The sequence below is a fragment of the Haplochromis burtoni genome, unplaced genomic scaffold (genome assembly GCF_018398535.1).
Source record: "Haplochromis burtoni strain Fernald_Lab_line unplaced genomic scaffold, NCSU_Asbu1 Contig_444, whole genome shotgun sequence".
Lineage (NCBI taxonomy): Eukaryota > Metazoa > Chordata > Actinopteri > Cichliformes > Cichlidae > Haplochromis > Haplochromis burtoni.
The window spans coordinates 38,842-63,841 of NW_024582805.1; the positions used below are offsets into that span (position 1 = coordinate 38,842).

Here is a 25,000-nt window from a genome sequence, read left to right on the forward strand (position 1 = left end):
GTGTGTCTGTGTGTGTGTCTGTGTGTGTGTGCGTGCGTGCGTGTGTGAGATGGGGATGAGGATGATGAGGATCAGATCAGATTTGTTGCTGAGAGGATTAATCTGCTGAACGACTGAAACTGGAACAAAGCAGCAAACATGAAAACAAAGCTCAGAGGACACTGACCGCAGCCAATCAGAGAGCCTGTTTACAGCAGCAGGTATTGATTATTGATCAGTCTGTTTGAAGTGTACATCAGAAGATCTCAGCGAGCTCGCAGTGGATGTCTGGGTGGATGTGTCGATGAATGGACGGATAGGTGGATGACTGGATAGATGGACAGCTAGGTGGTGTAAAGGCAGGTGAAGCGTGTGAACGAGGAGGCCAGTCGAGCTGTTCTTCTCGCTGTTAGCGCTGAGGTCACGGGCCGTGGCGGGGGCGGGGACTAACGTTCAGCAGGCTCCTTTGTGCCAACACTTCTCCTGAAGCGGTGCCACAGCCTCACAGATGTTCTCCAACCAGCTGGTGGGTGGTCGGTGGAGGTTCGCGATGGTTACTCGTGTGCTATAACAGGCGTACAGTACTGCACCGACACCCACTGTGAGGTTGCTATGGTAACTGATGGGTCGCAGGTCAGAGAGACGTGGAGATGCAGAGAAGTCGCCTTCCTCGCTGACTGCCGGTGACCAAGGCAACCTGCTCGAACCAGAGCAATCACAGTGAAGCTTTTGGTGCAGCAGCCTCTGTCTGAGGTGTTCTACACGAGTGACCATCGTGTAGTGACCTAATGGCCTCTGACCCCAGTCTGGGCGTGTGCGCTGAAGTCTGACTGGCTCAGTCTGTTTCTGTCTGTGTCACATGACCCACCTCCCTCACCTTCCTCCACGCCCGGTGGAGCTACAGGTTTCAGACTGCGTGATGTTAAAGATGACTTCGCTGCACAGATGGGACAACGAGCTGCGAGGAATTGTTGATCACCGTCAGTGTCAGAGGTCGTGTTGGTAACCGTGGTAACCAGCAGGCTAGGAGTGAGGCTGAAAGCCTGCAGAGGTGTTGATACGCGACTCCTCTCCCTGTGCTATTGATCTGTCTGACCTCGTTAGGAGGGATTCCTCTAATTGGAGCCCACTAATGGCTCCTATTAGCTCGTTAGGTGAAGTTAGCTCGTGCAGAACTTCTGCTAACGAGCACGGACACTTTCTTTGTGAGCAGGGAGTCGCTTGCTGTGCTCAGGCTACACGCCACTGAGTTCCTCTTCCTGAGAAACCAGCTCTGTTCATCCACAGGGAGCTCCTCCTCCTGCCTCACTGTTTTATTTCTCTGTGAACGAAATGAGCCGAGCGATGGGCCTCGGGCCTAATGGCAGCTGATAAGATTTCCTTCGATCTGGACTCGTGCCACCAGCCGAGAGCAGAATCCTCCAGAGAATCGATCCTGAACAAATCCAATCAGCTGCAGATGCTCGCTGAGCGGCACCAGGGGAGCCTCTTTGTTTTACACGAGGAGCTTCCTTTAATCGTGTTACTGCGTCCTGAGTTTGCCTTCAAACTTCCCCCTTAAACCCTGACTGCATTCCTTTAGAGCACAAACTCCAGCTGGGAATGTCCTAGAATCAAATCCTTTACAATCCAAATCTGGACAAAAACAGTGTGAGGCTGAACTCTGCTGTAGCTCTCGGCCTCTGTCTTCATCTTCCTCTGTCTAAATCTGAGCTGAGCCTTAAAGCCCGCCACATGCAGCACCATTAATCATATGCCCACTACGTTCTTATTGTGGGGGTTTTAATATCCATGTCTGCTGCCCTGACAAACCTCAGGTGAAGGAGTTTTTAAGCCTCACTGACTCTTTTAATCTGGTCCAGCCCGTACCTGGTCCCACACATGAACACGGACACACACTGGACCTGGTCCTGTCGCACAGTCTACCTGTGTCTAATGTGGAAGTGACTGACACTGCCTTCTCTGACCATATGGCTGTATTATTTGATGCTGCGTTTTCACGCACTACAGTTCAAACCAGCGCACCCACAGGGGTGGGTGGGTGGTGAGGAGTAATCCGAAGCGAACACAGCAGCCGCCCTGCACAGCGCTACCATTCCAGCGCGGCACACAGCCCGCCGCGTTCCCTCGCAGGAAACAAGCATCGAAGGCGTTGGAAAGGGAGGGGGGATGAGTGAGTGCCTATCAGTGTAAGTGTGTGTGTGTGCGTGTCCATAGTTCAGCTGAGACAGTGTCCTTCGGCCTATCAGGCTAAGTAAACAGTCCTCCAGCCAATCCAGGTGTCCTTGCATGGGATGGGAAGAATAGCCGTAACACAGTCGTTATCAGGGAGTGATTGTTCGGCTCCAGCCTTGGGCCTGCAGCTGGCGCCGTGATGGGGATCCGCAATGTTCATGTTGATTTTGTTAATTTCCATGCGAGCAGCCCAGGAGAATTTTCAGGCTGCTCTTTAACACTCCGACGCTGGTCTCTCAATCTCCCGTTGGAGAGTCGCGAGCCTCCCCATGATGGTATCAAACTTCTGTTCCATGGTGTTATCGTTCTTTTGATTCTGAGACCTCACAACTGCAGTGATCCGTTCCGCGATGTTTTCCAACTGTCGCTCAAGGGTCTCATTTTGAGCAGGCCTCTCTCTGATGTTTCCCCTCATACGCTCAATGGTGTTGTTTTGAGCCTTCACAGCAGCTGCAAGCGTCTCCAAGGTGTTGACCATATTACGTTCGTTGTGAGAGGTCGCGCCTCGTTCCATTTCGATTCCAGCGGGCAGCCTTGGGGGGGTTTGAACAGCCGGTTCCGCTCTCTTATTTCTCCGATAAACCAGGGCTAAGCCAACTCCGATCAGCATGAACCCTGTTATCATGGTTCCGAATAGATAGATATCTTCAGCGTCCTCGATCGACAGTCCCGCCAGGCACACGACCCTCCAGTTCTGCCACCCGTCCATCGTGTATCCGGCAGGGAAAGTCCCTCCAGGGCACTCGGGCTCTCCCGAGCCCAGACTTCTCGTTGAGAGAAGGGAGTCAGTAGCATTCAGAGACCAGTTGATCAAATCCATAGTTCTCTTTTAGGTTTTAGAGAACGACAGTGGGAGACTATTCCAGGGAAAGTAATGCACACGAGACAAGACAAGGACATAGAGGCTGAGCAGGGAAGATAAGGGTGAGGAGGAGGAGAAAAAGTGTGACCGCCTTCGCTGAGAGCTGAAGAAGATGTTAAAACATTTTGAAACAGTAATCGATGCTTTTATTCCATCTCGTTTGGATTACTGTAATGTGCTGTATTGTGGAGTTAGTCAGCATCTTCTCTCTCGTCTGCAGCTGGTCCAAAATGCTGCTGCACGACCTTTAACCAGAACTTGCAAAAGAGAGCACATAACTCCCATCCTGGCTTCACTCCATTGGCTGCCTGTATAATTACAAAATGTTTTATGTAAGATTTATGTTTTGTGATTTATCGCGTTCGGTGTGAACACAGTTCATTTAAAATTCTCATGTTTGTTTTTAAATGCTTAAACCAGGGGTGTTAAACTCATTTTAGTTCAGGGGCCACATGGAGAGAAGTCTATTCTCAAGTGGGCCGGACTGGTAAAATCATTGTGTATATAACTTAAAAACAACAACTTCAGATTGTTTTCTTTGTTTTAATACGATCAACATAAAAATAAAGCTGGAGCCTGTGTTCAAAGTAGTACAGGCACAACATACAGTAGCTATTAATCATAAAACATCTCAAGTTATTTGAAAATTCTGAGGACAAAGAACAAGCACACAGCGCCTCAGTGATTCACAGAAGTATATCACAGATCACAGAATTACATCAGGGTGTCTCATGCAGCACTTTCAGTGGGGTTGCATCGTTTATGTGACTCCTGATACCTGGCATCTTTAGCCTTCACCAGCTCATCAATATCAGGCTTCACATCCTGAGCGGCAGCTAACTTCAGGATGTGATTCGAGTGCCTGTGCGTGAGCCTTGAGCGCAGTTTTGTTTTATTTATGCTCATTACAGAGAAAACTTGCTCACAAAGGTTCCAAACATGCACAACAGTTTTGCAGCGAGGGCGTCAAGTTGGGGTAACCTGGCAAGAGATTCTGACAGAATGTGTTCAAGCCAGCTGCGGCAAATTTGCCCTTCAAATCCGAGTCACACTGCAAGTCTGTTATTTCAAGTTGGATGCTGACGGGCAGATCAAAGGGATTCACGGTGAGCGGCGAGCACAAAACTTTGAAGTCTTTCTCCAGTTCACCAAAAATCTGAAATCGTTGCTCAAACTAGTAACAGTCCCGTTATTTTATCTTTGAACCGCTTCATATCCGCCACACTTTGGAAGTGAGCTGCATCACCACCAGCAGCTGCGTCTCCCATAATAACAGCTTCAACTTGAAATGCTGTCATAATACTGCGTGACAACTTTGTTGCGTCCTTGCAGCTGTTTGTTCAAGTTATTCAGGTGCTCTGTAACATCCACCATAAATGCAAGGTCCTGCATCCATTCTGCAGAATGAAATTCTAACACTGGTTTGCCCTTTTCTTCCATAAACTGTTCAATTTCTTCTCGTAAATCAAAGAAACGCCTCAGCACAGCACCTCGGCTCAGCCATCTTACCGCAGTGTGGTATGGCAGGCCATAGATGTGGTCTTTCTCTCTGAGAAGACTGTCAAACTGAAGCTGATTGAGGCTTCTGGATGAAATTAACAGTTTGGATGACCACCTTCATGGCGTTATCCATTTTCAGTGACTTGCAACACAAAGCCTCCTGGTGCAAAATACAGTGAAAAGTCCAAAAACCACGTCCTCCATTTGCAGATTGCACTTTATCTCTGAACCTTTTTACAACGCCTGCTTTCTTCCCGATCATTGAGGGCGCACCATCTGTAGCCAGGCTGACAGCGCGGGACCAGTCCACTCCGACCCTGTCCAGCGCGCCGACGAGTGCGGTGAAAATATCAGCTGCGGTCGCTGTATCTGTCATCGGTACCAACTCCACGAACTCCTCGGTGACGGTCAATGTGTCATCAACTCCGCGGATGAAAATTGCCAGTTGTGCAACATCTGTAATCTGCCTTCATCAATTGCAACTGAAAACACAATAAATGACTATTTTTTTGTCCAAATCCGCTGAAAGATCAGAAATCCTGTCGGCAACTGTGTTTCCTGTCAGGCTGATATTTGCAAAGGCCTGGCGCTTTTCGGGGCACACAATCTCCGATGCCTTCATCATACATGTTTTTACAAATTCACCCTCACTAAAGGGTTTTGAAGCTAGTGCAATGTCGTTGGCAACGAGGTAGCTAGCTTTCACTGCAGCGTCACTGATGCCTCGGCTGTGAGTAAACACAGACTGCGGTTTCTTCAGACCCGCCAACAGTTCATTCACCTTCTCTCTTTCCGCTGTCCTTGAAAGTTGTCATATTTGTCGGCATGAAGACTCACGTAGTGGCGACGGAGGTTATATTCTTTCAGCACTGCAACATGCTGGGAACACACCAAGCATACAGCTTTCACTTCCGTGAACAAATAGGAGGATGACCATTTTTCTTGGAACACTCTGCACTCTGCAGCCACTTTTCTCTTTTTGACACAGACATATTGGGGCAAAGAGGGTGCCAAAGCACATCAGGTTTAAATTTCGCGGGCAAAACAAAGTAGCTCACAATTGCTATTGCGCCATCCAATGGACACAATTGGAACAGCAGTTTCTTTATTGAAAAATTGCTGCCTATTTTTATATTTTACAAAATCATCTCACGGGCCGGATTAAACCCGTTTGTGGGCCTGATCCGGCCCGCGGGCCGTACGTTTGGCACCCCTGGCTTAAACGGTCTTGCCCCAATTTACCTCTCTGAGCTTCTTCGTCCTTACCCACCCCCCAGGTCTCTCAGGCCAGCTGACAAGCTGCTCCAAGAGGAAGCTCAGCGGGGGCGGGGCCTTCTCTGCCCCAGCACATTAGAGAGGCCCCCTCACTGTCCACTTTTAAAACACGTCTTAAAACCCATTTTTACTCCTTGGCTTATGACACAGTCTGACCCTGATTTTATTGTTTTAAATGTCATTCTAATTATCATTTTATACTATTTTATTATTGCTTTTGCTATTTGTGCCAATTCTATTGTTTTAAATATTATTTGAATTATCATCTTATTTTTTTTAAATATGTTTCCTCTATTTATATTATTTCTTTTTTTTAACTTGTTTAATGTATCAAGTGTACAGCACCTGAAAGTGCTTTATAAATACATTGCTTTCTTGCTAGTGTTAAAGATTCAGCTAAAAGGTGATATGTTGCAGGCGTGTTTCAGGCATGTTGCAGGCGTGTGACAGGTGTGTTGCAGCCGTGTGACAGGTGTGTTGCAGGCGTGTTGCAGGCGTGTTTCTGGGGTGTTTCAGTCATGTGACAGGTGTGTTGCAGGCGTGTTTCAGGCGTGTTTCAGGCGTGTTACAGTCATGTTTCAGGCGTGTTTCAGGCGTGTTACAGTCATGTTTCAGGCGTGTTTCTGGGGTGTTGCAGGCGTGTTGCAGGTGTGTTTCTGGTGTGTTTCAGTCATGTGACAGGTGTGTTGCAGGTGTGTTTCACTTGTGTTGGAGTCATGTTAGAGATGTGTTGAAGGTGTTGGTTACAGTGTGTTGCAGGGGTGTTGTTGGCATGTTGCTGGTTTGATTAACATGTGTTGCAGGCGTGTTCCTGGGTTGTTTCAGTCGTGTTGCACATGTGTTGCAGGCGTGTTCAACATGTGTTGGAAGTGTATTACAAGTGCGTTGTCGACATGTTGCTCGTGTGTTTCAGTTGTGTTGCAGGCGTGTTGTTGGTGTGTTGCAGGTACTTTGTGTGTTGACCTGCAGGTTTCAGGAAAGTTTTTGTGAGTGTTTTTATTCCAAGCTGGCAATAATTTTAATGTCAGGATGTCTTCATGCAGCGAGCTGCACTGATTGGTCATCAAGCTGTGGTTCACTGTCCTCTCTTGTGATTGGTTGATGTGTTGGGCTGGTCCATGGTACACAGCCAGAGGTCCGTCCTGATGAGGCGTCTGGAATCAAAACACCACAGAGACTGTTAAAAGCAGCTCGTCATGTTTGCTCAAAGCTTGAAGCACAAATGTTTTGGTCCTTTTAAACTTTATCGTTTTGCTGTTGCAGGACGTCTGAGGGGGTGCACCCCCGCCTCCTGACTTCCTGTTTGCTTTGCTGCTGTCACTTGAGCATCCAGAGGCTTCACCTGTCCGTCGCAGCAGATTTTCACTCTGTAAAAATGTAAGTACGGTCTCCCTTCAGAACCACGCTAACGTTCCTCAGAAGCTCTCTTGCTGCCAGCCAATCATGCGACAGGCTGACTCAGTGCTGAGCTCTAAGTGTCTGCTCACGTTTGCAGCCTTTCATTTAATCAGAGCTCTGTGGCTGTCAGTCCTCTGCATGCAGCTTCATCACATGGAGTCTTTTACCTCATGTGACAGCTTTCATGATTCACGTCACATGGTTTGTCTGCGGTCCACCAACAGATATACAACATTATAAAAACAGTCTTTCTCCAGAGCCTTCCTCAGTCGTGTCGTCATCATCATCTACAGTCTGTTTGTAATGATGAAGATGAGCAGAGATGAAGCTCACATCAGTCCAGTCCTGTCGCTCACAGACTGCAGGAAGCTCGATGCCAAACGCTTCTCTTTGTGTATCTGTGTTCAAGACATGGAGGATGTAACAGCCACTCATGGCTCTTTCCAGCACCTCCAAACTCATAGGAAGCAGATCTGTACCGGAGCCAGGAGCTGCTTGGCGAGCTTCCCCTCGTGTTCCCGGCGTGCATCAAATGAGAGGAGAACACAAAGAGCCGATTTCAGGCGCTGTGACATCAGGATTTCACAGAGCTTAACAGACGTGTCACCGTGCCGCCCAAATCTGAGCCCTGCAGATCGATTACAGCGTGGATTAGCTGTGAGCTCGCTCCACACGCCGTGCATTAATGCAACACACTTCAGCTGGAAACAGTCACAGGCCCAAGGGGGCGGAGCCTGCAACAACCAACCTCCATTCAGCCTCCATCGTCTGCTTTACACGATCACGCGCACTCTCCGTTACCCTGCTCCAAGGGATGGTACTTCACTACACACACACACACACACACACACACACACACACAGGCGCTCACACACACACACACACACACACGTGTGTGTGGTGCAAGTTTCCTGGTTTATTCCAGTCAGGGTGAAGAGCTCTGCTCCGACGGCTGGGCTGAAGAGATGGATCTGATCTAACACCCACGTCACACAGTGTCAGCATCACTGACAAGCCTGCGAGCTGCTGATGGACACAAGCTGTGCGTCGCTGTGTCGGGGAGCACTGGCATGTTCACGTTAGCGCGTTTGCTCCCTCGCAGCGCCGCGGCGTATCGATCAGCCCTGCAGTCATGTGTAATCAGTCAGACGGGACGCCGCTGAACCAGATCGCGTGCGATCAGATCTGAATGTGGTCTTTGTATAAATCAGTGTACACGAGTGTGAAAGGTCATGTGCCCCGAGGACGACGACCCAGACAGCAGGACAGGGCTGGGATCACACGGGTGGAGGTGAAGTCCAGACCAGCACCTGCCGGAGGGGCCCTGTGGAGTCAGGGGGTGCAGGATTAGAAGCAGGTCCTCCTTAAACGGCTCCTGTTGGGCGATATCGACGCGTTTGAAGGATAAACGGCTGGAGGCGGCGGCGGCACAGCTGGTAATGAGCTGAGGCTGATTTACTGGATGAAATGAAAGCAGCTCTCATTTGTGCTCCTGTCTGCTTCTTCACAGAGGAGCTGCTGTTTCCTTGATACCTGCACCCAGCAGGATTTAGCGCAGAGGCAAACAAACGCAAATGCCGGCCTAATTACCAGCAGTCACATCCGGCCTTCTCGGTCTTCGAAGGACCCGGCCTTCGCGGTCTACGTGGGCCGGGTCCTTCGAAGACCGAGAAGGATGCAGTCGACGTTTTGGGACACAGCTTGTGTGACGCTCTGCTAGCATTAGCTGATAGCTTAGCCCTCCACCCTTCATCCACCGACAAAAGCACATCCAGCTGCTTTTAACTAGCACAACACACACAGTGACACACACACACTCGAGGGGAAGAGACAGTCCTGCGGCACATTAAGGGTCAAAAGGGTCAAACCTAAACACCTCTATGTGTACCTGCGCATAGTAATGAGTTTCTGTCACAGAGACCTCGTGAGGAAATGTGACGAGGCTCCAGACAGAATGTCTCAAAGACGGCCTAAATAGAGCCACCTTATCTCCAAGGTGAGCTGTGTGTGTGTGGGGGGGTCTCAGGCTTGTCTCACTGAATGAGAATTGACATGAGGGCTTCTTTGGCTCCGAGCAGCAAACTAATGATTTAAGGAATGACACACACACACACACACCTGATCACCTCCCAAAGACACACCTGGACAAGTCCTGAAACTGACCTGCCCCTAGTTGGCCCAGCTGTCCCCTGGGCTGGGTACAGCTCCCAGAGATTAGACTGAGCCGGGCTCCTCCTAATGTAGGTGTCAGTCTCATAAAGCAGGTTTGTTTAAACTGGGCAGAGCTGCAGAGTGACGATGACTGGCGTCCTGAGTGGACACACATCGTCCTCCCACTCTGGGACTTCCTGTCTGTTCTTCACGTCTTTGATCTTTTGCGTCGCACTTTTGTGATGTTGAGCTTTTTTACCTGCTGCTGTTTGATTCGTGTTGATTTCAGAGGAAATGCCTGTTTGTGCGATCGTGTTGGGGTGATGGTGCCAGAATACACCCGTGTGAATGTGTTTGATGCAGCGGCCTGTAGTGTAGGGCAGAGGATAACGTCTGGATCAGCTGCTGGTATTTTCACTGTAGCTACTGTTTGTGTGAGCGCGCTCTCGCCACGTATCTGTAGCAACATGTAGTGCTTGTGTTGGAGCTGATGTGTCCCCTGTGATGCACAGGTCCCTGAACACATCGCCGTCCTCTGCAGTCGCACACGTCTGTAACTGTCCCGTGCCGTGGTTTTGGGATTGTCGTGCCTCAGAGTTCCTGACTTTGGATTGGCTGCTCTGAGCTCCGATCTCTGACTGAACGTGAATCTGATTGGTCAGTTGAACCCGTTTCATCACCGGCGCTCCCGGCTGCAGGTCGCCACCTCCTCCTCTCTCAGCCTGTCATCCCATCGCCACGTCATTGTACGCTGGATGTTTCGTCCTCTGCAGCGTGTGTGGGGCGTGGCCTGGTGCTCGAAGCACTAATGCATGCAGTGATCATTCTAGCAGCTTTCCTCAGATCAGGGCTGATTACAAGGCAGCCATGTTGGAAATGACCAGAAACGGTGAGCTGTATGTGACCATGGCGACGCGCTCGCTCCTCGGGGAGCAGTTTGTGGGCATGCTCAGACTCCTCCACGTTCTACCGCCTGTCTCCTCCTCACACCTTGTAATGGAGACGAGGAAGGTGTTGGCACCAGCGGCCTCCATCATGTTTCTGAGGAGGAGGAGGAAGAAAAGCGATATTTTCAGATCCAAAACTGGAGGAGGGAGTGACGCCTCCTTCATTCTCCTCCATTTCTAGGCCAGGGAATAAAGAGGAGGAGTGGACTCGTCACCTCTGGGACCGCCTTCTCCACCTTTCATTTGTCAGGTGTGAGGTGAGGAGACGACAGGAAGGAGGAGGTGATGGAGAGGAGAGCGTTCACCTTCATGCTCACTCACTGTGACACCAGCGAGCGGAGGAGGGGCTTGCCTACAGGGGGCGCCCTCGGCAGCTCCTATTGACCTGCAGCACACAAACACACACATTCTCGTTTTTATGTCTTAGTGAGGACATCTAATTGACATAATGCTTTCTTGCTGCTTACCATAACCCTGAGCCTAGCTGTAACCCTGACACTAAAACCACATTTTGAGTCTAAAAAATGTCTTCAAACTCATGAGGACAGGCATTTTTGTCCTCATTAGTGACTGTTGGTCCCCACAACCATATGTAAACAGGCACTCAGACACACAGAGGTCCTCAGTGGGACTGTGGGGCCTTCAGGAGATCAGATAACATCAGAGAACAGATGTTCCTGTCATCCACCTACTAGTCAAACCTGCTGTTTGCAAGGGAACCCAATCAGAAGCAAGCTGTTAAAGGGGAGGGGCTAAAGCAGCTTTTTTCAGACACAGACAAACCGTGTCCTCTCCAAGGCCCAGGATCAGATACAGAAGCATTATTATGAAGCAGGAGTCATGGAAAGCTGCTGTCCATGAAGCAGTGGAGGAGAAAAGGAACAGAGAGGGGTGGAGTTACTGCTCGTGCAGCCTCGCTGGGCACCCTGCTAACGACTGAGCATTACAGCGCCTGATAAAAATGCGACGAACGAGCAGGCAACAGTGCACTGACTCCACCCTCCCACACCCCCACAGAGCCTAGACTGGTCCCTGTGTCCGTGCAGGTGTGGGTGGTGTGGACACGGCACACCTGTGCAGCTATGAGAGCTCTGTGTTAATGTGCTGACAGCCAGAATTCAACGCCCGTCGGGTGACTGCGCGGCTAACGGCTGAGCGATATGCTAATCCTCAGGATTTATAGATGTGGCTGAAGAGCGGTGAACTCTGACATGTCTGTGAAGGTTCTCAGTCATCCAGGTCATCGTAGTCTGAGGAGCTTGCAAAGAAAAGCGTCTGGACTTCTTTAAGTTGCTTGAAAGACGTTTCACCTCTCATCCAAGAAGCTTCTTCAGTTCTAAGGTCAAATGGTGGAGAGTCCCAGATTTAAACCCAGTGGGAGTTTCCCCCCACAGAGGGACAAAAGGACCCCCTGATGATCCTCTAATCGCCTGATTAGGTAGATCAGCCACAATCAGCCAGAGTTTCGGGTGTGTTCATTGTGAAACCTGGCCCCACCCTATCATGTGATTTCCTGAGGTCAGATGGCCCAGGATGTGAGTGGGCGTTAAGGCGTCTGGGAGGGATCTCAAAACTGGATTATAGATGGCAGAGAGTTGGGGATGGTCGCTCACAGTGGACATAGATGCTTCTTTCACTCCTCTTTCAAACCATCTGTCCTCTCTGTCCAAAATGTGAACATTAGTATGGGCTCAAAATGTGGTCATAAGTATTTTGTACTTGTAAAAGAGATTAGTGTGTGGACTTAGCCAAAAAGACCCTGCAAGTTACAGGTACGAATTTTGACCCTATTTTTCCTCCTTTCATCTGATTGGTCAATGTCATCTCAATCACAAATGTAACAATCCAATCAGAGAACAGATGGGTTTGGCTGTCAGGGGGGGGCTTTTTTGAACTGCCTTCTTTGCTCTTCTATGTTGTTCCGTGCATGGCACAACATAGAAGAGCTCCTAAGTCGGTGAACTCTGACCTCTCTGTCTAACCTTCACCTCTTTCTGTGTCTTTCTCCTGACAGCTGACGTCCACCATGACCTGCTGACATCACCGTTCCACCGCCCCCTCCTCCTTCCATTTCTTTCCTCGCAATGGCCCTGACCTGTTGGCTGTCGCCATGGCGACCCCCAACCCTGCTGCTGCTGCTGCTGCTCACTTCCTGGTTGCCGGCTGAGTCAGCTTCAACCACGGCCTTCCCCAAAGACCTGGAGCCGATCAGCGTGGTCAGCTCAGAGCGTGAGTATTGTGTGATGGTGATGATGTCGTCCCGCTGTGGTCATTTCACATCACTATAGCAACCGTTCCTTCATCTGATTGGACGGAGACAATCTATCTCTGCTGTGTTCCTGTCTGATTTAACTGACCACACCCACATTTGTGAGCATGCTCTCCACACACACACACACACACACGTTTATGTTTTTGTGCGTTTACAGAGTCGTTTCAGTACCCGGGGTTTCAGGGTTTGCTTCAGGACAACGACACGCTGAGGCTGGGCCTGGACTTCCAGAGGATGCTACGGATCAACCACGTGCTGTACATCGCAGCGAGGTCGGCGCACGCACACGCACGCACACGCACGCACACTTGTGTGTTTTCAGCAGCTTGAGTAAACTAGTAAACGTGACCTGTGAGGACACAATAGTGAGTTTCCCGTAGCTGCACACTGCACTGCAGTAGTGAGTCGGTCAGCAGGCTCAACGTGAACATCAAAGTGTTCCTATGAGCTCTAAATCGTTTTAGTCTCTTTAAATGATCCTGTCAGTTTAAACCTGAGGCTGGAGGAAATCAAAGAGACATTTTTCACGTTTGCTGTCCATAAATTGGTTTCATTGTTGATCCTGAAAATCAAATCCAGCTCAGAGAGCAGCAACAGTCAGGGATGACTCGTGACCACGAACATGCCTTTACTCAGGTGAACGTCTGCCAGTGTTTCCTGCTGTCGGCTGTACTCTGAGAGGATCTTGGTTCCCGTTTGTCACATAAACAGCAGAATGAACATTTCTGGAAACAGGAAGTGACCAATCGGACGTACGTTGGCCTCCGGATGGTTCCAGCCTGCCCAGCTGACGTTTAGCTCTGTGCTGTTAGTTTGCTCATTAAAATATCCATGAAGTCCGGGGCTGTGAGTAGGACACACACCGCGGAGCCATGGAAGAACCAAAATACTAATTCATTCATTCAGAGCGTCACGAGGACTTTCTGCCACGCAGCAGGTCTTTGTAGAAAGTGCGACGGAAGTTCTTACGTCAGTTTTTTGGAATATCACAATAGCCCTTTGGAGCTTGAGTATTATTAAGATCCCTCACCGTGGTGCAGAGCACAGATCATACATGAGGATCCGTGTTTTTAGGACACGGCGAACACGCAAGGATCTGAGGCGAGCCTTTGAAGATGGCCTGAGAGCGGTCGAGACTTCATCACTGAATGTCTTTTATCAGAAACATTAGAATCAACAGCAAAATCAATAATAAATAATGAACAGCTGTGAGTGTTCCTGATAGGAAGTGCATCATGGAGGGGTTGGATGGGCAGCACGTCGATCGTAGTACATTAAAGAGGCTGACTCTGTGCTTTGACCTCCGCAGGGATCACGTGTTCGCAGTCAACCTGACGATGGCTTCAGGGGAGGTCGTCCCACAGCTGGTGAGTGCGATCGCTCGGTAAACACACAACGACATGGCTGCGTGGAGTTGCCGGGGTGTCGCCTCTGAGCGTTCCTCACACGCGGTCTTAGGATAAAATGTTCAAAGACAAATGCAATGATCTGTGAGTGCACATGAAGGCAGTCAGAGCTGTGAGGTGTGGGGCCGAGCATGAAGCTGCTTGAGCTGTAAGACATCAGACCAAGGCTGAGCTGAGCAGACCTCCAAGCAGCTCACTGACAGGAAGCTCAAAGAGGTTCTTAAACGTGCGTTTCTGCCTTGTTCACATCACGACACTCACGTGTCAGAGCGTGGAGTTCAGTGTAGTATGTACGTCACCACGCAGTGCTGGACGCCCTGTCACAGCTGGCCCTATCCATGCAGAGTTAATGGGAGGGGACCGAGGACAGACCTCTGTGGCACTCCACGTCACAGTGGGTGTGGAAGAGCATCACCAGCAGCGTCGTGTGAAACAAAAAGTTCATTTCAGAGAGAACTGAGTGAAATGCTCTGCTTCGAGCTCCCTGCTCCTCCCGTCGCTGCAGCTCATTGCTTTGAAGTTAGTGTGTCAGGCTGCGTGACGATAACCCTCCACGTGGACGCCAAAATGTCCTCCAGCGTGAGAGAGGAGCCAGGTGGAGGTGAGAGATGCTCATGTTCTGTTGGGCAGACAGAAACCGCAGATGTTTCCTTTCCTCGGCTGGCCGTCAGCGGCGATGATGTCAGCGTGCCGCGCTGCTCGCTGCAGCCTTTGGTGCTGATGGGTGTCTGCGTGGACCTGCTGTTGACCTGCTCACGGTGCTCGCTGTAAATATCAGCGTGCACAACAAAACTGTGCGTGACGCACAAAGGACACTCTTCCTTTGATCTGCACACGTCCTCCTGATCAAAGAGAAGAGGTTACGGGGGCTCCTCACGGTAATGGGCCTCCCGGTGCATTGTGGGACGGCAGGCGGCGGCAGCTCTTTGATGTGAGCTGTTACTCTCGTTATCGGTGCTCCGACCTGAGCGGCACGGCGAGGACCACGTCGGCCTGTGTGCGCTTTAATCTGCAGTTATGGACTCGTGTTCTCGTCGGGTTTAGCACGTTTTACCACCGCGCTGATCGCCCACATCTGTTCTTTTAGGGGGAGAGACAGGAATAATCTGTATCCAGCTGGGATCTAATCCCATTTCTTTAAATCCATCATGAATAAAAGGGTTTACAGGCCTGTAGCCCCGCCTCTTTCAAGCTGCAGGCTGGGCTTTTGTCTGTCGAGGTTATCTGTAGGTGTGTTTACATTTTCTGGCATGGTATCAGACCTGTTGACGCTGCCTCTGATGCACGCTGAGTGTGAGTGAAATGATGCTCGCTGCGAGGCTGCACGCTGAGGCGTCCTGTTTCTATTTTAAAACCCAAATCAGCCCAAATAGGTCGCATTTTTCTGTGGAGCGATGACTCAGCAGCAGAGAAGTGAAGCATGCTGGGTTAGGCGTAGAACGTCGGTGCTGATATGGAGAGGTGGCTGTTTGGTGTTGTGGTTGAGACTGAGGTTTGCGTGTGTGAGCTGTTGCTGCTCCGCCTCCTCGCACGCGTGTTCACGTCTAATCAAACCTCTGTCCCCCACATGCTGAGAAAATCACGCCCTCACTTTCCTCTTCCTGTGTTTTAGAAGCTGACGTGGAAGTCCAACGACGTCAGCAAGTGCACGGTCAGAGGGAAGAACAGCGTGAGTTTGCCTCCACCTCTGCTTCTGCTGCTCCGTCAGTTTTCCTCACAGTTCTAACTCTGCCTTTGTGTTCCAGGACGAGTGCTACAACTACGTGAAGGTGTTGGTGCCTCGAAACGACGAGACGCTGTTTGCCTGCGGGACCAACGCCTTCAACCCGACCTGCCGAAACTACAAGGTGAGCTTCAGATGGCGTGCTCGGAGAGGGGGAGGGGGCTTTAAAGAACTCACAGCTGCGTTGTGTCTCTCCTTCTGCAGCCGAATATTAAATTCCATAGCTTTTAAACTGCAGCGTGTCGGAGTTCCTCCAGCCCAGAGAGCGCGCTCTTAATTAGACTTTAATTTTATTAGTTTTCTTTACGTATTTGGCTGCGTGTGGATTATGAGACAGTCGATCATTAAGCAAAGGCAAGCTCATTTTTTCCCTCTTCAGCTTTTTCTCGTGAGTGTTTGAGGGCTGAATTCAAGTCATCCCAATGAGACTTGGATGTCGGGTGGGGTTGGCACAATGTCGGGCGCTTGGATGTCGGGTGGGGTTGGAACAATGTCGGGCGCTTGGATGTCGGGTGGGGTTGGAACAATGTCGGGCACTTGGATGTCGGGTGGGGTTGGCACAATGTCGGGCGGAGTTGGCACAATGTCGGGCGCTTGGATGTCGGGTGGGGTTGGCACAATGTCGGCGGAGTTGGCACAATGTCGGGCGCTTGGATGTGGGGGTTGGAACAATGTGCGGGTTGATGTCGGGCGCTGATGCGGGTGTGGCAATGTCGGGGTTGAAGTCGGGGCTTGGATCGGTGGTACAATGTCGGGCGCATTGGATGTCGGGTGGGGTTGGCACAATGTGGGGCTGAGCGGTGGGTTGGGATGTCGGGTGGGGTTGGAACAATGTCGGCGCTGGATTGGGGTTGGCACAATGTCGGGCGCTTGGATGTCGGGGGGTTGGCACATATCGGGCGCTTGGATGTCGGGTGGGGTTGGCAAATGTCGGGCGCTTGGATGTCGGGTGGGGTTGGACAATGTCGGGCGCTTGGATGTCGGGTGGGGTTGGCACAATGTCGGGCGCTTGGATGTCGGGTGGGGGTTGGAACAATGTCGGGTGTTTGGGTGTCGGACAATGGGTTAGGGTGTTGGTCGGTTGGATGTTGGGTGGGGCTGGCACAATGTTGGGTGGGTGGGGGTTGCAGAGAGGATGCTGCACTGAAAAGCTGGCAGCTGCTTTGGTCACTCGCAGGTTTCAGGCTCTTTTTCAATTCTCAAGTGAGTCCGTGCTCGTGTACTCGGCGAGTCCGGACTTGGCGAGAACGCGAGCACGGACTCGTGATTTGTACCATTGGAACACCAGCATACTTGATGATGTCTCAGGTCTGGAGCCTCTTAATTTCACTGTGAGTAATATGTCATGAAGCTTAATCTCAGCCAAACCGGTTTACTCAGGAACAAATAAAACTGAAATACACCAAACATTAACATTTAGAAGTGATCTAAGTGACTTACATATCATGTTTAACCTGAGTGGGGGGGTTAAAAACGATGTGCGGCAGTCCGCTGTTCTCGCCGGCTCTAGTGACCCTCGACCTCGCTGTCTGCTATGGAGCTGGCGGGTCACAGACGTCTCCGAAAACGTCGGAGCGTGTTTGGAAATATGTGATATCTTGATAAATCGAGCAGATATCTGAAGTTCACACAGCTACATTCTCGCTTGAAAATAACTTAAAAGTTTATTTTGTGACCCAGAAAGAGTAATATTTAAAAGTGCTCGTCCGCCATTGCCACGTTTGGGTTTGGGACGTAATGCATTCTGGGATATTTAGCTGTACCAACTACACACAAGTCACCACCGATGCATGCTCGATAAAACGGGCGGAGCGAGAACACATCCGGGACTTTTTCGCGTTCTCGGCTTGATGCGTACTTTGAACTGGAACAGTACTTGGTCTCCGACTGATGACGAGTACACGAGAACGCAAGTACGCATGTTGAGACAGGGCCTCAGACTCTCGATCAGCTGCAGTAAAATGTGAAAAAGGATGCAACCAGGAAACGGAGAGTGTCCCCCTTCAAAGTTAAAGTGGTGCTTTTTTGAAACTTGCGGGTGCAGCAGTAAGACAGGTTTGCCTGTGTATCCATGAGTAATGAGTGAAGGACTAATGAAAGGACCAATCACAGCTCAGTGGTGAGAGCGCCATCCTGCTGCTTCTGGACGTGAGTCATTCTGACATGAACTGAAGGTAATGACTTTGATATTTTGCGAGTTATTATTTTTAAATGTTTAATTTTTTAATTCCAGTCAATTAAATGGAGCCGTGCTTCCTGCTGAGCGCTGCTGTGACTGATTACCGCAGTCGCATAAAGTGAGCGCCGCCTTTGTTTCCCGTCACTGTTTCCTAACAACTCGCTGCTGTGTCTGAGTGCGTCTGTTCTCTCCGTGCCCATTATCCTCTCAGCCGCTCAGCTCCCCCCGCCGTCACCAGCGTCAGGTTAATGAGCGCAGAGTTGACATGACGGCGTCCCCGGATCCTAATTGAAAGTGTCAGGTGGATCAGGACCCCTTGTCGAGACCTAACGACACTTTCACAACAAAAGCCACAATTTCAGGTGTCAATCCAGAACTGCGCTCTTATTTTCTTTTCCCATCACGCCGCCGTGCCGCTGCGGTTTGATTGACAGCCAATGACCCCATTTAGCAGAAGCTTTGTGTGCTTTGAAACCTCCGGCGGTGAGAAGGAAACCTGCTCACCCGAAGCTCACAGAGCGCTCTGTTCCCCTGGGAGGAGCTGAGCAGGCGACACCTCTGACACGCGGCGCTTTCATCATCCAGCAAAGAGCAGTTTTGTTAGGACCTGGAAACGCCTTCATCTTCTCACTGCTCTGAAACAGCCAATCACCTCAACGCTGCTGTTAGCTTTAGCACAGGCGCCCTGAAGGCTCATTTCCAGCTCCAGGCTTTCGTGCTGGGACTCACTCAAGGCTAGGGATGGGTATCGTTTAGGTTTTATCCGATACCGGTGCCAAATCGGTACTTTTGAAACGGTGCCGGTGCTTAAACGGTGCTCGAACCGGTGCTTAAAGAATGGAGAACAAACTTTGTCCAAAAACCTCGCATGTTTTTATTTTCAGCATTCTCTTTTTTTCTGCAAAATGATAAGCACCGTCCAGCCCCACGCACGGGGCGATGCGCTGACTCTCTAATGGAGATTTACCACACCCGCAGTAGATGTGCTCGGTCTCGCAGCAAGCTATCAAATACGGCGCATTTCTCAGCTTTTAAAAAAACCGCTATGCGTCGCCAGGTGTTTCATCAGATTCGAGGTGTTACCTCCTTTGACAGTATCACAGTATCAGCTTAAAGCACTTGTTGCTGCTGAGTTTGCATCTTTTGCTGTGAAGTACAGCCAGACTTTGACCGCTTCGCCTTGGACATTTTTAATCTGTAGCTCTGCTCTAAAAGAACGTACGTACCTGGCCCCGCCTACTATCCTTGGAAAGGTAAAACGATTGGCTAGAATCTAAAGTGTCTGACATCTCAGGAAAAATAAGCACCGAAATAAAGCAGAGGTGGATAAAGTGTTGAAGAGAGAGGGAGGGTTGAGCAGAAAGGTCAGAGCATGGAGTCAAAGATGGCGGCAGCGACGCCTCAAGGCCTGCAGACGGGTGGATTTATGAGGCCCCGATTCGCCTAGCGTAGCCGCTGCACTGACAGTGAAGTACAAGCTGAGCGCTCTCAGCTCGCTATGACATCATCAGTACAAAAAGGAACTCATTATACATTATGGCTACCACAGCAGGCAGGTCAAAGGTCACGGCCCGCTCAGCTGATCTGCGTTGTCATAGACGAGGGAGTAACAGAATGCTTGCTGCTGTCTGTTGTCTGGGATTTGTAGTTTAATCTGTATTTTTACTTTGCTCCACACACTCAGATGACCTCGCTGGAGCAGGTCGGGGAGGAGCTGGTGGGTCAGGCTCGCTGTCCCTTCGAGTCCGGTCAGTCCAACGTGGGACTGTTCGCTGGTGAGTCGACTGTAACTGGGTCAGCGGCGTTTCTGTTCCAGCACACACACATAGAAAAATAGGATGTGGTTTCTGTTGGATGGTCCAAACAAGGACAAACGAGGCTGGGAAGAAGTCCCGGCTGAAGGTGTTTGATGTGTGGAGGTGAACAGGTGTGCTTCTTTATCATCCCGTGTAAAAATGTGACGTTATACACCTGCCATGTTTCTCAGGTGGAGACTTCTACTCGGCCACCATGACGGACTTCCTGGCCAGCGACGCCGTCATCTACAGGAGCCTGGGCGAGGGCCGCCCCGTCCTCAGGACCGTCAAATACGACTCCAAGTGGCTGCGAGGTGGGTCACGGCTCCATCGCTCGCACGTTCAGATGTCGTGCAGTTTGTTATCGCACGTAAACTCGAGGGTGTCGTTTATATCGGTGTGGCTGACGTCTCGCACGGCTCACGTAAACCCGCTGAAGCCGAGGCTCACTGCGAGCCTGCTGAGGCTGTCCGCATACTTCTGCTGTGGTGAATCACACCTGCACGCCACGAAGCCGAGGGCGACGGCATCTGTCCCAGGACGCGACACGTTCCTGTGATCAGAGTAAACGCCGCACGCATGAGCCAATCGCGGGACTGTGCAGTGGCTGTAGTGTGACGGTGCAGTGAAAGCAGCTGTTATCAGCTGTAACCATGGCGATGAGCTGATGCTCAGAGCGAAGGTGACACGTGACAGACGTGATCGCTGATTAATCTGTCCTCCCTCTGCAGAGCCGCACTTCCTGCACGCCATCGACTACGGGAACTACGTCTACTTCTTCCTGAGCGAGATTGCAGTGGAGTACACCACGCTGGGCAAGGTGACACTGTGTGCGAGTGTGTCTGTGTGTGTGTGTGTGTGTGTGTGTTGTGTGTGTGTGTGTGTGTGTGTGTGTGTGTGTGTTGTGTGTGTAGTGGTGTGTGTGTGTGTGTTTGTGTGTGGTGTGTGTGTGTGTGTGTGTGTGTGTGTGTGTGTGTGTGTGCTGTGTGTGCGTGTGTGTGTGTGTGTGTGTGCGAGTGTGTGTGTGCGAGTGTGACCCGACAGTAAAGACACTCTTAGTCAGGCCTCGTGTGATTGGCTGTTCAGTTAATTAGATTTTGTATTCTTTCATGTGAAGGTGATGTCACAGGAAGTGACCATCACCACGGTGCTGGTGGTTTAATGACCTGTTCTCTCGCCGGTCTGCAGGTGGTGTTCTCTCGGGTGGCCCGGGTCTGTAAGAACGATAACGGGGGATCTCCCAGAGTCCTTGAGCGATACTGGACGTCCTTCCTGAAGGTAGCGAACACGCTGCGTGCAGCGCCGAACTTTACCCGTCTGTGTCTCATCGCTCTGCTCGTGTGCTTCAGGCTCGGCTCAACTGCTCGGTGCCCGGAGACTCCTTCTTCTACTTCGACGTGCTCCAGTCGCTCACCAATGTGCTGCAGATCAACCAGAGACCCGCCGTGGTCGGCGTCTTCACCACTCAGGCCAACAGGTACGCCGCTGTGAGGGGCGGAGTCTGATTAGGCTCAGAGCTAATGTGCTTGGAGGAGGAGGTGAGAACGCTGTGGTGTGTTTTCGGGAAGAAGTCCTTGTTCCTCGGTAAATGTGTGGACACTCGGAGCGAGCAGGCGGGTTTTAGAAGATGAGTTATTGGGCCGTTATTTTGGGAAGGCGGGGCTTTTGGAGAGGTGGATTTTTGTTAGTGGAGCTTTTCAGTGTTTGTGATGGAGGTCACACCTCTGAGGACGTGCTCTCGGATGAGCCGGGGACAACCAGGGGACTTCAGGAAGTTTAGGAGAGGGCGTCGCTGGGAGGCTGGAGATGTGAATGTGTTACTGGAATGTGATTGGAGGAACGTTTTCTAATCTTGGCTGCATGATATCAGAGTGAAATGATGCACGGTCATATGAGGCACCCAGAAGCCCCGCCCACTTGCTGTTTAAAACTTCAGGACGGTGGGCTTAAAGTGGGAGGACCTTAAACAGCCTGTTTTATCCAGTGTCAGGTAAAGAAGGATTATTCTGAACTGTGATTCATGCAAAGCCGCTCTGGGCCTGTTAAGATGGGAGCAGCGTGCTGGTGTTTGGACCAGTTTCCATGTTTCGTGCTGGATGTCTCCCGCCGCTCCCCACCCACATTTCTTCACAGACCTGTAGTACTCGCGGTGACTGACCCTCGCGGCGCAGCATTCGCCCTCTCTCAGCGAACTGTCTGGATGATTTGAGTTTGGACTGAGCGGTGAGTCGGTGGCATGCTGCAGTTGGGGTTCGTGGGCTGAACTCGTACTGTCTCTGCTCCATGAACGTCATTGTTGATGATAGTGTTTGTGATTGGTTGGACGGAGGTCTGCTGACTCGTGCCGTCCGTCTCTCTCCAGTATCCCCGGCTCGGCCGTCTGTGCCTTCTACATGGACGACATCGAGAAGGTGTTCAACGGGAAGTTCAAAGAGCAGAGGACCAGCGACTCCTCCTGGACTCCCGTACCCGACGAGCAAGTCCCCAGACCGAGGTGAGGACTAAATCCCAGTTTGCTTTCAGTCCCGCTTACTTAAACCCAGTTAGCTTTGTTTTTGTGACCAAGACGAGCTCTGACGTGTCTGCTTCATTCTTAAATGTCCAGGCCTGGTACGTGTGCAGGCGACGGCTCGGCTTCAGAATACAAATCGTCTGTTCAGTTCCCGGACGACACGCTGACCTTCATCAAGTCGTATCCTCTGATGGACGAAGCTGTTCCCTCCGTCAACGACCGGCCCTGCTTCACCAGGACGTCCAGCAGGTAACAGCAATGGTTCAAATCCCAGAAGTGCTCTGATTGGTCAAATCGTATTGAGCTTCACTTCAGGGAACGATCACAGCCAGAGCTCAGGTTACCATGCCGACTCACGTTCCCGATGCAGGTGGAAGCTGATGTGTGAAAGTGTTTCAGTAAACCTCTGGTAACGCTTCAGCTGTGTTGGAGGCATCGTGTGGTCACGGTGAGTCCAGTCCTGGTCTTCAAAGCTCAGCTGTGTTTTTGGCCATAAATGGAGCCTGCGAGCCCATTCTGGCTGGTTTCCTCATCTCTTTTACCAAAATTCTGAATTCTGTTGCTGCGGATGTTTTATTCTTAGTTTTTCTTATTTGTTTTTGAGCTGAACTGGTGATTAATAAAGTCTGTTCTAGTCTTCTATTGTATTCTATCACACGACGCAACAGGAAAGTGATCCTCAGCGTCGAATGACCGAGCCGGTGAACTGTGGAGCCGTCACGAGCTCCCTCACTGTTGAGATGAGTTTAGGAGTCACGGCAGCTCTTACCGCCTCCACCGTCCCCACACAACGCCTGGAGGATAATCATCGGTATCAGCTCTGATTAGTCGCCGGCTCACAGGAAGTTCTCGTTCTGTGGCGGCTCTGAAAGTCTCTGACCTTTTTCAAATGAGTTTCTGATGGATTGTAATTATCACTCTGGAATAGGAATCAGGCTCTTCTGCGTATGAATTAGCCTTTGCTCCACAACGCTCCAAGCTTTCACATACCAACAGTCTTTGTGACTTTGTGATTCAGTAACAGGTAAAATAGAAAGGAACCCTCCGTGGTTAAATCGAGGTCCCCAGAGGATGTTTCATGTCTTTATCCACTCCAATCATTTTCATTCACTCTGATGCTTGACAGGCTTGAGCTTTATCCCGACCATATATGAAACCTAAAAGGTTCCACTTCCTTTGACTGAGCACAGGGGAACCTTGCTGTGTTCCCTGCCTCTGATGGACGTCCTGCACTGAGAAGAAACATCTGCGTTTCCTTATTTTTATGTTTTCTTTCACCGTCTGTCTGACTAATACTCAGCGTCTGAAGGAATGCAAACACAGTTAATATGCTCAAACCTTTTCTATAAACACCAAAGAAACACATACAAAATAAAAAATAGCAAGAAATTCATTTCAAGGACAAGATCCCGGATTAGCCCCCAATTGTGTCAGAGAGGAGGAGCTGTGTGAAGCTGTGAGGCAAAGATGGCACTTTATTGTTGTTATTGTTGCACATCCCTGCTGCATGGTTTGAACTGTTTTAATAGCAGCAGGATGAAAAGTGTTCACGGACTGTGTCAGTAAACAAATCTGCCTATTTTTAAAGCAGTTATACCAAAAATGTGTTTTTCATTTAATATATCACCCAGTCATGGCAGAAATACTGTGTCAGTGATGAGAAGCAGCCCAAACCAGGAACCTCACTCTGGGTAGGGTCGTGGTCAGGGAGTGAAAGGCTGTCGTCCTCACACCCTCGCTCAGAATCACAAGCTCATCAGAGTAAAGAAAAACTGTCTGAATTCCCTCCGCAGAGAAAAGATTTCATCTTCTGTCTTCCTTGTAGGTCCAAGTTGACCCAGATTGTGGTGGATGTCTCTGCCGGGCCTTTCAAGGACCGGACGGTGATGTTCCTGGGCTCAGACGATGGGCGGGTCTTGAAGGTTTTGGCCAGCACCCATCCAAATGACAGCTTTGGATCCAAACTGCTGGAGGACATCGACGTCTACAACCCGTCCAAGTAAGACGTGCTTCTGAGGACGGGCGAATCCTCCTGTTCCTCTGTTTAACCGACTGTCTCTGTTTGTGCTCAGGTGCAACGTTCAGGGTCAGGAGGACAGGAGGGTTCTGGGCCTGGAGCTCGATAAGGACCATCACGCCTTGTTTGTGGCTTTCAGCAGCTGTGTGATCAGAGTGCCGCTCAGCCGCTGCGCCCAACATGGAGCCTGCAAAAAGTACGAAATCTCAGACTTGCTGCGAATCTGGTTTTATTTCATTGGTTTGGATTTCAGCTGGCCTGAAACGGCCTCACTCTGATAACTCTGAAACATCCAGAGACATTAGAGCTGAGGTACGACGCTTCATTTGGAAACATGGTGAATATTTCAGTGAGCGCTCGAGACAACGGAGACGAGCCCAATCAACACGGAGGAGAAGACGACGAAGAGATGGAGCTCGCTCCTAAATTAGAGCCCATTCATCACTGTGTACACACACACACACACACACACACACACACACACACCTACCACATCTCCACACCACACCACACACACACACAACAACACAACACACACACACACATTCAACACATCACTCACACCACACACACACACACACACACACACACACACACACACACACCACACACACACCAGACTTGACACACACACACAGACAGACACACACACACAGACACACACACAGAGACACGCACACACACACACACGACATCACACACACACACACACTCACACTCACACACACACACATCTCACACACACACA

The 25,000-nt window shown here is 50.4% G+C and overlaps 1 protein-coding gene across 4 annotated transcripts in view; it reads left to right on the forward strand.

Moving 5' to 3' along the window:
• Positions 1-25,000, forward strand: part of LOC102298009 (semaphorin-6D) — a 95,549-nt gene that overhangs the window by 35,368 nt on the left and 35,181 nt on the right. For 3 of the 4 annotated variants that reach the window (XM_005948502.3, XM_042213455.1, XM_005948503.3), the window contains 15 exons: positions 7,115-7,228; positions 12,362-12,576; positions 12,777-12,891; positions 13,929-13,986; positions 15,638-15,694; positions 15,771-15,872; positions 19,612-19,702; positions 19,915-20,037; positions 20,455-20,543; positions 20,912-21,001; positions 21,073-21,200; positions 22,086-22,217; positions 22,329-22,484; positions 24,061-24,234; positions 24,308-24,448. In XM_005948502.3, the coding sequence (XP_005948564.1) occupies positions 12,432-12,576; positions 12,777-12,891; positions 13,929-13,986; positions 15,638-15,694; positions 15,771-15,872; positions 19,612-19,702; positions 19,915-20,037; positions 20,455-20,543; positions 20,912-21,001; positions 21,073-21,200; positions 22,086-22,217; positions 22,329-22,484; positions 24,061-24,234; positions 24,308-24,448 (1,601 nt within the window). In that variant the 5' untranslated portion in view covers positions 7,115-7,228; positions 12,362-12,431. The remainder of the gene's footprint in view (positions 1-7,114; positions 7,229-12,361; positions 12,577-12,776; positions 12,892-13,928; positions 13,987-15,637; positions 15,695-15,770; positions 15,873-19,611; positions 19,703-19,914; positions 20,038-20,454; positions 20,544-20,911; positions 21,002-21,072; positions 21,201-22,085; positions 22,218-22,328; positions 22,485-24,060; positions 24,235-24,307; positions 24,449-25,000) is intronic. The other variant, XM_005948504.3, reaches the window with a different exon arrangement.